Raw genomic sequence first — 16,985 nt, forward strand, 5'->3', positions numbered from 1 at the left:
TTTATTGCTAATTCAGAAATATTAACAGACCATATAACCAGCCTTATTTTGCATTTGATGTTGCACTTTCAAGATAAACATTATATAGATTGTGTATGAAAATTGCATTTTGCAAGAGTTCTCTTTCTTGACTTGGTTTGATTTGGTTGTTTTCAGTGGGAGATGAATGTATGCTTTTGTCAAAAATAAACATCAAAATACAGAATGGACTATTGTTACATAGCATATGAAGAACACAAGAACATTGTTTGTTTTGTGAGTTTTTCTACACCATGAATTGCCTCTACCATAGGCAGTACCTGAATTTTGTATGGACTGGTACTTAAACACTCCTAAACTGAACCAAATATTGTCTTCAGTGAGGTGAATCCTACACAAGACATACAATGAATTTCTTTGAAGATTTCATTAACATTAACATTAAAGAATAGGATAGCTAATGGATAAGTACTGGTATGCAAAATAAGATTAAACAAAATAATTGTTCTTTCATAACCAACTTGTTGTACAACAAAATTATACTTAACCTCAAAGAAGGCATTACACCAACATTTAAAAATCTGACTTACCAGTACCAATATTCACTTGTTAAAATTGTCAATTTTTTCTACATGAATTCATTTGAATAGATAGATATCAACAGATAACATACTTGTCCTTAATAAAAATGAAAAGTTCAGAAAAGTAACTGATGTACAGACAAATGTACAGACAGATAATATCAGTTCCACATACTGCCTATCATACAATGGAATTTTTGTTGTTTATGAAGCGTATCAAAAATGTTGCAATAATTTTGTCATCATCCTTGGTAAAGCAGTCTTAAGTATAAATGTTTCTCAAATTAAATGATTATAGGAAAAGAAACCAGTGCAATGTTTAAAAGTTATGTTAAAAAGGGGGAATCAAATACTGCATTTTTAAGGTTTAGAGTTGCTTATTAAGCCTGTATTGGTCTGAAATTAAGTTTTTTTTCCTAAAACATTTTCTAAACTCTAAGAATTTCTGGAAAAACTCAAATACAGTTCGAAACTTCTAGAAACAGGTCTCTAAATATTCAAATTATGGTAACAGTTACATTGTATTCAGCCAGTCATATACACATGAGGAAACACATATTAATTTCATGAACTCTAGGACAAAATAATGGCCTACACACAAACCAGTGAATATCTAGTATATAAAATTCCATGTCTGCCATGTAATCACTTAGTTTTAAAATATCAATACTAATATGCATATCTATATATATCTGATAATATGATACAAATAAATGCATCCAATACACTAAAGTCCCCTTAGGAACTTTAAATGTATCACTATAAATACATTTTTAAAAATTAGTCAGAGCACTTGTGTAAATTAACTCAATAATGACATACCATTAAGTTTATAAATATTATTGGAACAAACTAACAGAACCGGTTTTTACACATTATGCAAATATACAATACCCTATATGATCTGTGTAAATTTAATCTGTTTGTATTTGAGAGAAAAGCATTTGAACTCTGGTGTTTAAAGAAATTGGCAGTGAAGATTTTTTAGTGTATATCATAATAGAATTGAAATGTATTACGGAAGAATGGATAAAGCACACAATAGAATTATAATCAATCACTAAAAAGTCACACAAGTTAATTACCTGTCTAAACCAAATCATAGATAATCCCAAAACCTGTCTAAACCAGATTCTTTTAAAGGTTCCTTTATATCAATTTAAATGTATTTGACACCTTCGTAAACCAAAAACCTGTCTTAACTGAACTAATTTTGAAGTTCAAATGAGGTTTGGTTTGGACAGGTTTCAATTTTATACACACTAAGGGCATGTCCTTAAGGAGGTAGACCTAGGGTTAGGGAGATAACTCTTGAAATCAGTGATATGTTTGCATCATACACAATTTCACCTAAGCCTCTAAAGCTTTCATTTGAAGCAGAATAAAATAAATCCAAGATACTTTGATGCTTACATGAAATTGATGTAATATGCTGAATACAAATGTTTCAATGTTTTTTAAGAGTTGTGTCCCTTACCCTAGGTCTACCTCCTTAAGTGTTAAAATGAGGGGAAATCAAATGATCAGAAGTTTAAAAAGTAGATTGGTAAAAAAATGTTTCTTTTACTCAAAAGAGTTGAGAGGAATATTTCAGTTTTCCAAAATTGGAATTGTTTTGCCCTGCCTTCTCAGCTCATACAGCTGGTGTGTTCCTATTTAATTATTCAAAGAGGTATTGGACGCTATGAGACATTGGATATGACATACCAGGGCAACTATAAAAATATCTAAAGAATATCAAGAAGAGATATTAGATTTGTAATCTTTAAATATTGAACATAGCCTGATTCATGACAATAAATAACATTTAAGGCATTGTTAATTTAAGAAAACCTTACATAAAAGTTCATAGAAATGTGTGAAAGACTCTCTGTTTAAACAAAGTTTATAATACTGCAAGTAAACTAGACTTAGTCACTTTAACAATGACAAGACAGTTTTACAAGAAGAAAAATTCATTAGCATAATTATTCTTAAAAAATGTTGGCACATATTAAGGAATAGCTTTAGGGTTAAGCAATTCATGAACATCAGCACACATGTAAAAAAAAAATGATTAGATGGCTAATAATAAAATGAACACACATGTGCAAAAAAACTCATAAGGCAAACTGGCACATGAGAGAAAGAAACTTACATGGCAGTTTGTCTATATCCAATAACTATGGTTAGAAACTCACAAGGCAGTATTTTACATGAAAAAACATATATGTGTTTAAGAAACTTACATGGCAGAATATTAACATCAGCACATGTGTAGAAGATATAATCACCACATCCGTTTGTTGTCCATTCTCCAGCCTGACGGACCAACTGGATTGTACAGCCACGACATTCTCTGGTAGGCAGTTTAATAACATGATTGAGTGTCCTGAAATTGAAAAATGTAAAGGATCATGTAACAAAGAAACTATTATTATCTAAATTATGAATGTTCCTACTAGCCCTTAAAGACTTCAAAGATGCATTAAAACAAAATAAGCAAAAAAATGAAATTTACCATTTTTAAAATTCTTTTAAAAATACTGTTTCGGTACTGCTAAAAAGAGGAATAACTCTAGAAATGGGAAATAATTATCTGAACTGTAATAATGAAATGATGCTTCATTCAATATACTATGATGGCATTTGATAATTTATGTTGGCTTCATTATCAGCAGTTGATATTGTAAATATTTATTGTCTTGGAGGTACAACATTTTGAGGACTGTGACATTTTAAGGACTATAATGATCCTATATCATGATATTAAAGATAACTTACGTGGGGTCCTCATTACCAATGAAACCATTGGTGAAGTTGTGTATTTCTCTCTCACTTGAATCTAGTAAGGCTATTCGATACCCTCCCTTAAATACAAAAGTAAAGAATGGAGTAAATGTCTGAAGTTAACATTAATATATAGCTATTTCTGATTCTTTTGGAACTATTTTTCAACACCAAAATACACACTCTGGTTAGTAGGAATACTCATAATAAAATTCAAAATGACCTCCGATATAACTTTCCTTCGTGAGATATTGAAATGGCTGATCTAGAAGTTACGATAAAGAGAGCCAGCTGACTGCCCTAGAGGCCCTTCCAGTGAAAAATTCCTGTATTTTCTATAAATCAACACTTTTAAAGCAGGAGGGGTACCAGGCTTACCCACTGAATCCTATTGTATTGTTAGATCATTCTACATATAAGCACAGTGGCTTGCAAGCAAGACCTTGTGCATAACATAAGTGCTCTGAATTATACAGCATGAGGGTTATGAGAATTATAACAGTCCCCTCCCTTCGAAAGCAAAAGAGCATTAAAAACTGTTAATAAAATGAGCTTTTAATTGGTTAAGCACTATAAAAGTCTGAAAAATTTTGTTCGAATAACCCCTCCAATCCCCCTAGAAAGTTTTGGCTACGGACCTGGGGAGAATTGTACAAGTTTACCATTATACAGGAATCGACTCTTTTTTATAATCATGAGATTGTTTAACACTACAAATCAATTTTAAATATGTCAAAATGATACCTATTTGTCTATCTTATACATGAAAAGTTTTATACTTTTAAAAAATCAGTATTATTTAAGTGGAATATACACAAAACCTCTATAGACCCTCCTGTCCTTGGTTTGACCAGGCTTGTTTTAGTTTGCTCCTATACATACAAAGACCTTACAGGGTATGACATTAACATTTCTATTGGGCAAGTTGGTGAAAATTCTACTTGCCCAAATTGAAATCTAGGTTGTCCAAAAGTAAATGCATGAATACAATTGTTTGTACTCTGCACAAGTATTATATAATTTTAACTTGTTTGATTAGTAGTTACAGTTACAATTCAGAATAAAATGTCAGGACTGAACTTACGCTTTAAAATTTTGATTACATTCCCGTTCTAACCCTCCTATATACCCCCATACTACAGCAACATGCACATCCAAGTTAGAGGGGTGCACAATGATGAGAACAAAAAATTATTGTCTGGAAGAGTAATCAAGGGAACCAAGATTCAAGCGTAAATTGAAAGAATATAATCCAGGGACGAAGACCAGATATGGAAAACAGACAAATACAACAAAGAACATAAAGTAACTAAAATAATACATACGAAGTAACTCCGATTCAACTAAAAACTGGGAGTATGAACCAGGTGCACCAGTAGAGTAAGTGTCCTCTGCTTTTCTAGAAACACCTGCCGAGTTGCTCATAAAAGTCAAGTCAAAGGTAGACGAAAGAGGAAAGGAAAACTATGACACGTCATACAAATCAGTTTTCATGGTGGTGTGAGAACGTAAAATAGTGTTCCCAATAATAAAATAAAAACTATAATTTCTTGAACATCTAAAATTTTAACGAGAATAACAAAAGAGGATTGGAAGTGTGTATAATGTTAACATTAAGAAATTGTCACATTATAATCAATGTTCATTTTACTTTCATCCTTAATTCAGTTCGGAAGACAAACAATATCAAAATGCCCAAATTTTAGGTAAATGAATAAATGCATTTGTAGATAAAAAACATATATAATTTTATAGTAAATCATATATTTGAATAGTCAAGGTTCTTTAAATGCTGCTCGTGCATGTGCCTACAACTATTTGCCGTTCACAGTGAAAATAAAATAATTTGCTTTAAGCGAATGCCTACTCCATTTTAAAATTGTTGCCTCTATTTTTCATTGTCTTTCTGGTCTTTAATATTAAAATTCAGCTGCTTCATGCGTTGTCTATATCAAAAATGTGTGGTCGCTCTTGAGATATTAAACTAAGTGTCAGTATAGTTTAGCGTGACATTGCCCTAAAATCGGGGCATGTTAATATAAGACCGACGCGAGGGTCAAATAGACTTGATTTAAGTCCGAATTTCGGACTAACTTGACTGATGCTGGAGCAAGTATTACTCATTGTGACACGTGCGGTCCATCCGTTAGACCGAGGTTTCATACCGGAAATTATTTTTCTAATTTTAGAAGTGATACCTAGCTTCGCAAGAGGACGTTCCGGAAAAGTAGCGGACATACAAAAGCTGCATCTTTAATACTTGTACGGTGATATAGAAATTTTATAAGTTAGCGACTTTTAATTAAAGTTAAAAATACAACTTTCTATGCGTTTACCACGTTGTTGTTTGGTTTAGAACAAAAAAATATTTCGGTCCGAGTTTGGCCAAAAATCTCTATAGGAGGAGTAGTTTTGGCAAAACAATTCACATAATATCAAGTCTCCTAAGCGGACAGGCGCGTAGCTGAGGCCAAATTGAAGTGTAGGCAAAATTACGGCAGAGGGTCTGGGGGCCGCTTAAGGCCCCCAGCAGGTCCAGGGGGTGAAGCCCCCCCCCCCAACCCCGAAGCTCCGCAGAGATAGCGTTTTAGAGCATCATTTATGCCTCTCCTGGATATATATTATATCAAAGAAAAAAAATGGCAAAATTAAGTGCAAGAAACAGCAACTACGCGCCTGGGGGAAATGTTTTGACGTTTTTTCTAGTGTGTTTTTTAAATGTCGTTTGAATCAGCGACTTTATATTACAATATACACTCCCTGTTTGAACAGTTTAATACAATTTATTACTAATAGTTGGTGACTAATGTAAACTTACGGCGTGTGGATAAGCTAAATGCCATTGTATACTAATTTCTTTCCCAGCTTCGAGATCTGTTACAGGTCCGAGCCCTGAAATCATGAAAAAAAATGCAAACTATCGACTATCATGTCTCATTGAACGTACGATTATCTATATTCTATATCTTGGGAATTCGAGCTTTTCTAACATTCTAACTATCATTACTTTTATTAGAGAAACAAAGTTAGCGAAGACAGTTATATGAATGGGGTTGTATCTCTTTACCTCTTTTCGTATGTCAAACCAAAACATTTCAAAATTTCGTGCCCCTGTCTCCCCTTCCTCCCCCCGGTCATTTTAAACATCAAATTTTCTGCACCGGAAACCATATTAGTAGTGCGGAGTTAGGTAACTGAAATCTGTAGGCTATAAGAACTTCGCTCAGTTTTGAATGCACGTGCAAGTTTAAAAAATCAAGCGTCTAAAACCCCTTATTCATATATAAACATTTTTTCAAGAAGAACTATGGGCGTTGGTATCCAAAAAAAAGAAGAATATAGTTATTTACCTTTTGGAATGCCACACGGTCCAACAGTCAAGATATTATCCATAAAATCATAAGCATATTTCCTGGCTGGTGGAAACCTTAAGGTAACATGGCCATCGATGTCCGAAATAGTATAGAATATAGTCACAATCGATAAAACCAACCCGACATGCATTATTGTTCAACTTTAGATGTATAAATTCCGGTATTTTAAATGCCTTCTGAATTATTGACAACCTCTATCAGAACTTTTAATTATCCATGAAGAAAGAAACACGGAAAAAAAACATAAACAAAACCAGTAGAGTGAGTGTTAAAAACTTGGCTATGTCAATTGACCTTATTCTGTTTGAATATTCACTGGACTATGAAGCTTATTGAAAGGAGGTTTCCCACCCTTTACTGTGATTAGTACGGATCAATGGAACATTTAAAGTTATGGTTGGTTATGGATTAAGATTTAGGACATACATATTTATACCTATTGTCTCATTCCAATACACCATGTAACCTTTTTTCAGCCTTTGTCGGAACTATTGATCATAATTTGAATTTTGTCTACGTTATTAGATCTTGATTTATCAAACTTCTGCTCACTCTTTTTACAAGAAGGACTTAGCACCGATAGGCCTTTGTATTTACTTTTGGTAGACTATGACGTAGTTGAATATAATCGAACATTAACACTCACTAATGACCCAACGCAGATAAATTTTACAGCTAAACAACCTTTGAATTTATCGACCAAAAAATTGGGGAAAAAACACCATGATGTGAAAATTTAACCGACTTATAGCATATACATAGATGGAATAATTTGATTTTATTTTTCGTGATTATGATAGTTTTGTCAGAACTTGAAAACAATGAAATATTAGATATAACAAAGTTTATTAACTGTTAAACCTGGTTACAAGTCGGTTTATGGCAGTGCACATTTTATTTACCGTAATTCATACATAATTTAGTTGGTAATGTTTTCTCGTCTTATAAGTGCTTACCGCAAGCCCATACTCAGGATTTATTTTAGAGCGGTAAATTTTAATTTCAATCAATCTTAGTGGATTGGATCTGTATACCTAATAACCCTGAAAGAAACTGAATTTATTTATTTATTTATTTATTTATTTATTTATTTATTTATTTATTTATTTATTTATTTATTTTTAGGCCGATCACGTCAATCCAAAACTATCGGAGTCGTGTGATCGAATCGACATAAATATACCCTTATCCTGGGATACTAATACAGTTCCTGCAATTAAATTATATTAACAATTTATTCATCTAACCAGTATCAACCAGTCATACACGATATGAAGTAAATTTCAATGGTAAAATTTATTTATTTTATTTTTATGTTAAACATGTACTGTTACCTCCGACTTGTACAACAAAGTATATAGTCCGGTCCCACTAAGAAGAAGATTTGAGCTCTAATTATAATTTTTGCTCATCTTTACTATTGAATTCATGCAGTAAAATGTGTAATTATGTTTTTTAGATAAGGAGACTTCCTCGAGCGGAACAGAATGTTTGGTTATTTCATAGTGTGCATGTCCCGTGCAGGTCCAGGTGTTAAAAGAATAGGCCTGCAGCAGCGCTAAGCTTGTCGTAAAAGGCGACTAAATAGTGCTCAGAACCCTAGCCGGGGGCTAGGGCGCTCTGCCCACAGAGCAACTGGGATGTGTGCCCCAGGTGGTGGAATGGGGTACCCCTGGCGTGTTACATGCTGGGGTTGTCAGGCTATAATACGGAAAACCTGACCGCAAACCATAGTGGTGCACCGTGTTGGGAAAGATGCCACGTTCCTCGCACGTTAAAGAACCCTCGGACGTTAAACCCCAACAAACAAACATAGTGTGCATAGTTATATAGTTAGGTTTTAAAAAATACGAAACTTTATGTTACCCAAAATTCATTCGTTTTCTTGTACCGATTTAGGGACAATAAAATATATTTTGTAACATTGAAAGTTTATCATTGAATTATATACAGAGACATAAATACGTTATATAACATGTCTCAGATCAGGGACTTCATATTATACTCCCTGCTTAGATTAATAGGAAGGGTTTCCAAGGGGTTCTATACATGAGCAATCTGTCACTACATATTTTAAACACAGGAACACACACACATACACACAAATTAAAGCAAAATTATATTACAAGTCACTAGGGGTATAATCAGAAAATAAAAGCGGAAACACGAAATATTTCATTTTAAATATTCGCGCATTTTAAACATATTTCATGGGGAGACAACTATGAATTAACTTCCTGCTTGTTGTCACAGACGCCATTTCTTCAATTATTTTCTAATTAGTGAGAAATGAAAGGGTTAGAAACTTAAGTTGTGCGACCGATATGGGAACTGGTTCCAGCTCAAATCCGACAATTGGCGTGACAGCTAACCCAAGGGTTATATATTCGGACCAACTGGCCAAAAAGGAGAAAAAAGTATGAACTTTGATTAATAATAATATTTACAATATTTTTTTACATGTAACATGACAATGTCATAACTCTTCTATTACATTCATTGTACAGAACACCATAAGAACAGTTATAATTAACAACATGTAACATACATGTACATGAACATGCATATACATGAATGAAACATAATTATGATGATACAGTATATTACTAAATTATTATTAGTGTTTTAACCTGTCTCTGGTGCAACTATCAACAAATCATTTAACAATTTATGAGATTTTTATAATCTTTTTTTACTTTCTGACAACAAAACAATGTCATGAATGCTTACCAGTAGCCCACTATCAAATCTTAATCAACATGTGGTGTCAGAATACATAGATTGGTCTATGCTGTAAATTCTTTTTGAAATATTTTGTTTTAGAAGTTTGTAGAATAAACCAAGTGTCTATACTGTATTGAAAGCCTTATTTAAGTCAATACAGCCTGCAAAGACCTTTCTACAATTTAGTTTTTAATGATCGGTTATAGTTTTCAGAGTAAATATGTGATATGTCGTTCGACTTTTCTCGGTGATGCCAATTTGATTTTTACTTAATAAGCTGTTGATATATATAAGTTTTCAGAGATATCGTTATGGTGTATCCATCAGCACCATGAGAACTGATTTATTCAACGTGTCATAGTTTTCCTTCCCTCGTTTGTCTACCCCGAACTTGACTTTTTGTGAGCAACTCGGCGGGTGTTTCTAGAAAAGCAGAGGACACTTAGCCTACCGGTACACCTGGTCCATGCTCCTAGTTTTTAGTGGAGTCCGAGTTGCTCATTTACTTTTGTTACTTCGTATGTATGATTTTAGTTACTTTATGTTCTTTGTTGTGTATGTCTGTTTTCCATGTCTGGTCTTTGTCTCTGGATTACATTCTTTTGATTACCGCTATAACCTTGGTTCCCTTGATTACTCTTTGATTACAGCTATAACTTTGGTTCCCTTGATTACTTTTTGATTACCGCTATAACCTTGGTTCCATTGATTACTCTTTGATTACCGCTATAACCTTGGTTCCCTTGATTACTCCTTGATTACCGCTATAACCTTGGTTCCCTTGATTACTCTTTGATTACCGCTATAACCTTGGTTCCCTTGATTACTCTTTTCATAGATAAGTTGTTGTTGTTGTTTGGGTTTAACGTCCGAGCAGCAATATTTCAGCTATATTCAGACAATGAACATGAAATGGATGATAAAATGAACATGAAATAAAAAAAAAAGGATGGGTCACAAGGATAATAAGGTCGACAAATTTTGATTGCCACTGGAAAAAGGGGGGATGGGTAAGGTCGGGCAATTTATCCTCCTGTGGCGGAGCGCAAAGGTTCCTACTCCTATCGAATACCACAGCAGGGTCCTTTAACATGCGAGGAAAGTGGCATCTTTCCCAACACGGTGCACCACTATGGTTTGCGGTCAGGTTTTCCGTATTATAGCCTGACAACCCCAGCATGTAACACGCCAGGGGTACCCCATTCCACCACCTAGGGCACACATCCCAGTTGCTCTGTGGGCAGAGCGCCTAGCCCCCGGCTAGGTTTCTGAGCACTATTTAGTCGCCTTATACGACAAGCTTAGCGCTGCTGCAGGCCTATTCTTTTAACACCCGGACCTGCACGGGGCTTTCATAGATAAGCATAAACAAGTTAATTGAATAGCCTTCCTAAGTTTAAGCTTACAGATATACCTCTGTGGTTTGCATTGTCAAATTTATGCTTTTATGTAAGTGCAAACTTAGGAAAGTAATTTAAGAAAGTTATTTACGCTTATCTCCTAAGCTTATTAAGTAAAAATCGCAGGGAAGATTCATGTACCTATAAAAATCTCCCTTAGAAAGTAACCAAAAGTACTGATATATGCAAATACATTTCCTTTTTGTTGTGTCATCCCCATTTTTAAAAAAAAATCTTGGATCCACTACTGAATTGGATTTACTTAAAGCTAATTTATTGATGATTTATATTTTCCACTTTTTTTCAGTCTCAGAAGTTAGATGTACCAGTGCTAGTAGATGTTGAGCATGGTTCTATAAGATATAGATATGGGAGCTATGAAGGGGAACCAAAAAACAAAGCAAGTCGTATTGAAAGACCATTTGAGGGAAAGGATAAAGTAGACAAGAAAAATTACTTCTACCATCCCAGGCTGAATGACTTCAAGAAAGGTGTGGAAATTTATAGCAGTCTTTATAGATATCAGACAGGAGGTGATTCATGCATGTTGAAAACACACCAAAGTCACTTGTATTTCTTATTCAAAAACCGTTAGAGATCAAAGTAACCAGTCTTAGTTTTTCATTAGGTCATTGCACTTTCAAGATAAAAATTGATCAGATTGTTTAAGGAATTGGTCCTTTGCAAGAATTATCTTAGATTTGGTTAATTTTAGTTTGGGAGATGAATGCATGCCTTTCTCCATGAAAATACAAATATGTATGCAGAAAGGAAGATAGTTACATGTATTTAAAAATATGGTACATTTATATGCAGTTAGAAAAAGGATGTGCTTCATTAATCACTTCTACAATTGGCAGTGTCTGGATATATATGGATTAGAACTAAGATGAAGGACATACAAATAAATCATGGTTTAAGTCATCTCCATTTGTGCTGGTGTTGAATCATGCTTAGCATGGTTTTGTATAACTGGTATCTTTACCATTTATATAACTTTGTTTTTTATAACTGGTGAAGATGAGTTCTTGCACCTGAAGATTTTGTTTTACATGTGTATAAAAGCCACTACAAATCTTCCACTGATTTGTATTCATTCTAGATTTCATTTATCAACAAAATTGTAAATTTTTTTTATTTCATTAGATGCAGATCCTACTAAGGAGGACAGTTTTAAATTCTTACAAGTAATGAAAGGACCAGCTTCAGCCAAAAACAAGAAGATATTTTATGTTTATGGACGAGGCTGGAATGCCTTGGATGGAATGAGAACAAAGCCAACATTGACAAAAGAGGAGGGTGAAGACTTTTCCTGGCCACAAATGAGAAGACCTAACACATGTTACTATAATTTGGTATTTAACCCACAAGGTTAGTAAACAGGAATGGAATTTGAATTTAAAACTATTAAAGCATTTTTTTTTATCTAAAATGATAGTGCAGTTGCTGTTTCTTAGTTGTCAGATTTGAACCTACATGTATTCTTTCCTGATGACTATTATAAAGATATTGACATAGAAAATAGTTACATTTTAATGATCAGTTGATAAAACGTCTATGATTTGAACTATGAAAAATATTGTCTTTTTACATTGTTTTATTTTTAAATATCATAATTGGCATCTAAATAAAAAAAATATCTTAACTTGATTAAAATTTTATTGAGGTGACTTCCTTGTCTGCCTAAATGCACGCAATGGCCTTTATTGTTCTGAGACTGCCAGACTATCATGTTTATTTGCCTTCAATCCTATAAAGGATCATAAAAAATTATCTTTAAAATCAGATGAACAATGTATATTTATTTCTTCTTGCAGTTGCCGAGCTTCCAGAGATAAGTGAAGAAGATAGAATGGCAGAAGATTTGTCATCAACTCCCAATAAATGCCAAATACAGTATGGAGATTTTGAAATAAGATATCTATACATTTACAGAAAGCTGACAACCTATAAGTTGTTTAATGGCCTTGTTATAAGATAAAATTTGGCTTTTGAGAATTTAGTTAAAAAATTAGTTTGTTTTTTAATGTTGTTGATTTATTTTATGTAAACAAAAACTAGAATTGAAAGCATTCCAGAAGTACACAAAATGTATAGGCATTGAGAAACACAATATGAAACAGTTCTTTGATATTATTAGTTCTACTTATTGTTGAATACCCTGTGGTAGGTTATTTTGGCAGGTGTAAATTTGGCAATTTTTAGGCAAAAAGGTATGCAAAATATTATGTGTTTCTGATTTTGGTAGAAGCTGAATAATGAAGCCTAGAGTTAATATTTTGAGGAATTTATTTTATTTTAAACCAATAAGATATGCAAAAATTAGCACCTCTCGAATTTCTCCTGCTGTACAGTATTTATAAGTTATAAATACTTTGTTTACATTTTTGTTAAGTAGACGATTGTACATATAACAAGTTGAAAACCTTTATATTGTACTAGTATTTATTCAAGAAAAAGATTGAATTCTTGATACATTAAATATTTTATATTTTTGTCGCTAAAATATGTTTAGAAATACATAAAGATGTATTTTGAAAATATGATTTTAGACTTTAGTTTAGACTTTAGACATTAAAACTGAATCAAAAAGTAGAAAAAGGGGCATAACTCAAATATCTAAAAAAAAAATATTGACAGAAGTGTTTTTTTTTCGGGGGGGGGGGGGGGGGTTAATAACTAATTTAATCTATGTATTTCATCGAATATAATCAGGCTTCTTCTGTGAGACTTTCTAAATGTTTTCATCTTCATCAATATTTTTTTAGATTGACTTTGGTGGATACAGACACTGCCCAAGATGTTAAGAGGAAACTAGCACTTAAAATACTGAAATCAGCTGCTGATATTTTTATTGTATGCAACAAAGAACTGATGAGGTTTGTACAGATGTTTATACTAGCGTAGTCATAATAGAACTGATGCATCTAGTTTCATCTTGGAACAAGAGCTTTTAAAAGTGTCACTCCAAGATTCAGGCAATTGAGTGAAACATAGTTTTAAGTAAACCATTATTTTTACAGACTTTTTGAACCACCAGAACCAAGGAACAAAGACCTAATTTTACATATCATTTTGGTATAGTGAGTTATAATATCATTGAAATACACTGTAAATAATCATTTCAAGGGTAGATTATCCTATTGAAAACCATTTATTTTCTGTCATTCTAACACATATGTTACCAAATATTTCCAGTGAATAGGAATACTTCCTTGAGTGAATTGATATTGTCAAATTGGTGGATTTTTGACGTGTGTATCAGACTTTTTTCAGTTTTGCCTGATTCTTACAAAGACTGATACTTAATGAGTTTATTGCATGATTCTTGTCATCATTGAGCAACAGAGCTAATTACTCCAGAGGATTACCTTAAATACTGTTCTTCCTTTATTATTTAACCCTAAGGAAGTTTAAATCCTGTAGTAATTTTTTTTTCAAAGCTTCATCTAATAAATATCAATTGTCTTTCATATTTTGCAGTACAATAGTTGGGTTTTTAGGTGTTTATTCTTGATAATTTAATGCAAATATGGTTACCACTATTTGTATTTTAGGAATGAAGATGTGATAGGAGACCAAAGAACAGATGAGCAGGGACAGTGGAAAACATTTAAAGTTACACTCAATTTATTTTAATGTACAGTTATTTGTAAGCATCAGGCAGATTTTACAAAAGAATGGTTAAATTACGTATTTTTTTTTCATTTTAACACACCATAAGCCATTATTAAATAAACCATCATTCTAAAGAGTGTTTGGCAAAATGTTACGTAACACTGCCAAAAAAGGGAAACTTATGACTTTAAATATGTGAATATTAAAGTCAGTGAAAAGAGTTATAAATCAAAATGAAGTTGACTTTAAATTTTATGGGATACTTGCAATTAAATATATGCAATTTATCATCAACTTAAATGTAGATCATACCTTTTTGCACCGAGCATCTTATTCAGTCATCTTGCAAATTCATATACATGCGTTAAATGAGCATTTAGTGCTTCATATGATGTATAGACTTTAAATTATTTTTAAATAATTTTTACCATGTGACTTTAACATAAAACTACATATGGATAAATTACAAATATTTTTTCTAAAAAAAAAACACTCTTTCAAGGGGGAGATAATTGGCAGGAAAATAATAATTAAAAAGTAAAGGGAATTTTTGTTTCTTAAAAAATTGCACAAAGAAAGGTTCCGTGACCCCTATTTTTTGTGAGGATGTGGAAAAAATGTTTGATGAGTTTTGCTTTTTTTTTCAAATCTATAAACTACTTATTAATTGTGCCCTAACTTAGAAAAATTCCCTACATAATTACATAAAGCCTTCTAAAAATCTCTTGATTTAAGGCTCAATTTATCATGAAATCTCAAGTTTGGTGACCTATATTTTTTAATTAAAATTCTGAAATACAAATAAATGTATGTTCATACAACACCATCTCTGAGAAAAACAAGAAAAGTCTGTAGACAAAACATATAAGGTATGATCTACTTGAATGAACAAAAACCATCACAGTTACACCAGCCATAAAAAATGCTATCAGCCGAGATCAGAACTCGATTAATTTCCTGAGGCTTTTTATCAGACTAATAATAATAGGTCTAAGACAAAGAAAAAAAGACAGAGAGCTTATCAAATGGTAAGATAAGGTAGGAACTCACCATAATAATCAGACTTTTATAATTGTGTACAAGAGAAGACCAAATGAATTATTGTGGTCTGTCTGCCTCCCTGATAGTTACGAATAACTGTACATGTATTTGTTGAATCATACTGTTATCTTTTCTAACATGCTGGTCATGTTTAGCTTTATGCATTTTTTTATTATTATATTGTTGTTTTTGTTATTATCAGGGATAATTTGTAAATATTTATAGAATTTTATATTTGTATTGTTAAGTGTATAGATTAATAATTCATCATGTGTATTACTTTGAACTTTTAATGCCCTTTGATTTTATCTTGTTATCTTCTTTTATTTGATCAATAGTACTAATGTGTGTAGTCATTAAATAAAATTAAACCTTATGTAACCATGTCAGATTGATAAATACTCTGGTTAAAATAGACAATATTTTCTTGCTACAGCAAATGACATAGTTAACTTCATGGAATAGAATTGATCGTCCTGTGATTGAATTATAATCCTTAGATAATTAATTGCTGCTATAAATAACTCAGATTTCAGGTTTTCAGAACCTCCCTCCTATCCTATTTTAAGGATGACACATTACAAATTTGTATCGCCTTCTCAATAAAAGATATGATAATGCACGCCCATTGTTGTTTTTTTTTTTTATCATCAACAATAAAACAAACATTCTCATCACTTTTGGGGGTATGAAAGGTCAAAATAATTGCCCCATCACATTGATTTTCATCCCAAGAACTAAGAAACTTACTTTGAATGGCCAAATATTGCCCAAATGATTACCTTATATTAACACAACATTTTGATATTCTGTAAAACACTTATGAAAATTTAAAGCAGTAATGTTAAAACTATAAAATCACCTTAGACAGTGCAATTATTGAATGTTTACATTTTTTTCCTCAAGCTTTTTTTTTAAATAGTGCAGGCTTTTTTTAAAGAGGAAGAAAAAACAAAAGCACTAGATCTGATCCTAGGCTAGTCCAGATATTTTGAAAGACAGTTCCAGGCTGTTATTGCTCATTTATTCCAAAATTTGCACAAAATTAAAAAAAATGGCTGGGGGGGGGGAGAGGAGAGGGCGGATTCAGGGGACCCTCTGTATTGGTCCATCATTAATTATCTTAAATAGTTTTAGTATTGTCCTTATACTAGTATGAATGATATTGTTTACTTCAAGGTTAAACAAGATCACATCATTAGTATCAAGTATTGATGTTTTACAAGTATTTGAAGTACTACATCTTACATGTACTCATAGTGTAGACCAACTAGAAGTCTTCCTGGTTGAAACCCCCCCCACTAACACCTTTTTTCAAATTCTGGATCCGTAACCTGCATGGTATTTATCTTTTGTAGTTTACGTTACCTGCTGTGAGTGGACATATGTAATTTTTCATACATTTAATCATTTGTGTTAATATTTAAAAAAAAACTCGAATTTTCTAAAAATGGATTTATGTAAAAATAGGTTCAAATGCAACAAGAATCAAACATTTG

General features: G+C 32.4%; 2 protein-coding genes across 2 annotated transcripts in view; one reads left to right on the forward strand and one right to left on the reverse strand.

Annotated features, from left to right (window-relative positions):
* Positions 1-7,077, reverse strand: part of LOC148628819 (uncharacterized) — a 46,425-nt gene extending 39,348 nt beyond the window's left edge. The window contains exons 1-4 of the mRNA XM_088595126.1: positions 6,680-7,077; positions 6,148-6,221; positions 3,324-3,409; positions 2,789-2,931 (exon numbers count right to left, since the gene is read on the reverse strand). Of these exons, the coding sequence (XP_088451252.1) occupies positions 2,789-2,931; positions 3,324-3,409; positions 6,148-6,221; positions 6,680-6,833 (457 nt within the window). The 5' untranslated portion in view covers positions 6,834-7,077. The remainder of the gene's footprint in view (positions 1-2,788; positions 2,932-3,323; positions 3,410-6,147; positions 6,222-6,679) is intronic.
* Positions 7,078-8,930: 1,853 nt separating this feature from the next.
* Positions 8,931-16,108, forward strand: LOC148628820 (uncharacterized). The gene is made up of 6 exons (XM_088595138.1): positions 8,931-9,120; positions 11,135-11,318; positions 11,974-12,198; positions 12,645-12,723; positions 13,596-13,706; positions 14,385-16,108. Exons 1-6 carry the CDS (start codon positions 9,028-9,030, stop codon positions 14,464-14,466), a joined length of 774 nt encoding a protein of 257 aa, XP_088451264.1. The 5' UTR covers positions 8,931-9,027; the 3' UTR covers positions 14,467-16,108.
* The last annotated feature ends 877 nt before the right edge of the window (positions 16,109-16,985 follow it).

This window comes from Perna viridis, chromosome 1 (genome assembly GCF_037379345.1).
Source record: "Perna viridis isolate PV_CMFRI_1.1 ecotype Kerala chromosome 1, ASM3737934v1, whole genome shotgun sequence".
Taxonomy (NCBI): domain Eukaryota; kingdom Metazoa; phylum Mollusca; class Bivalvia; order Mytilida; family Mytilidae; genus Perna; species Perna viridis.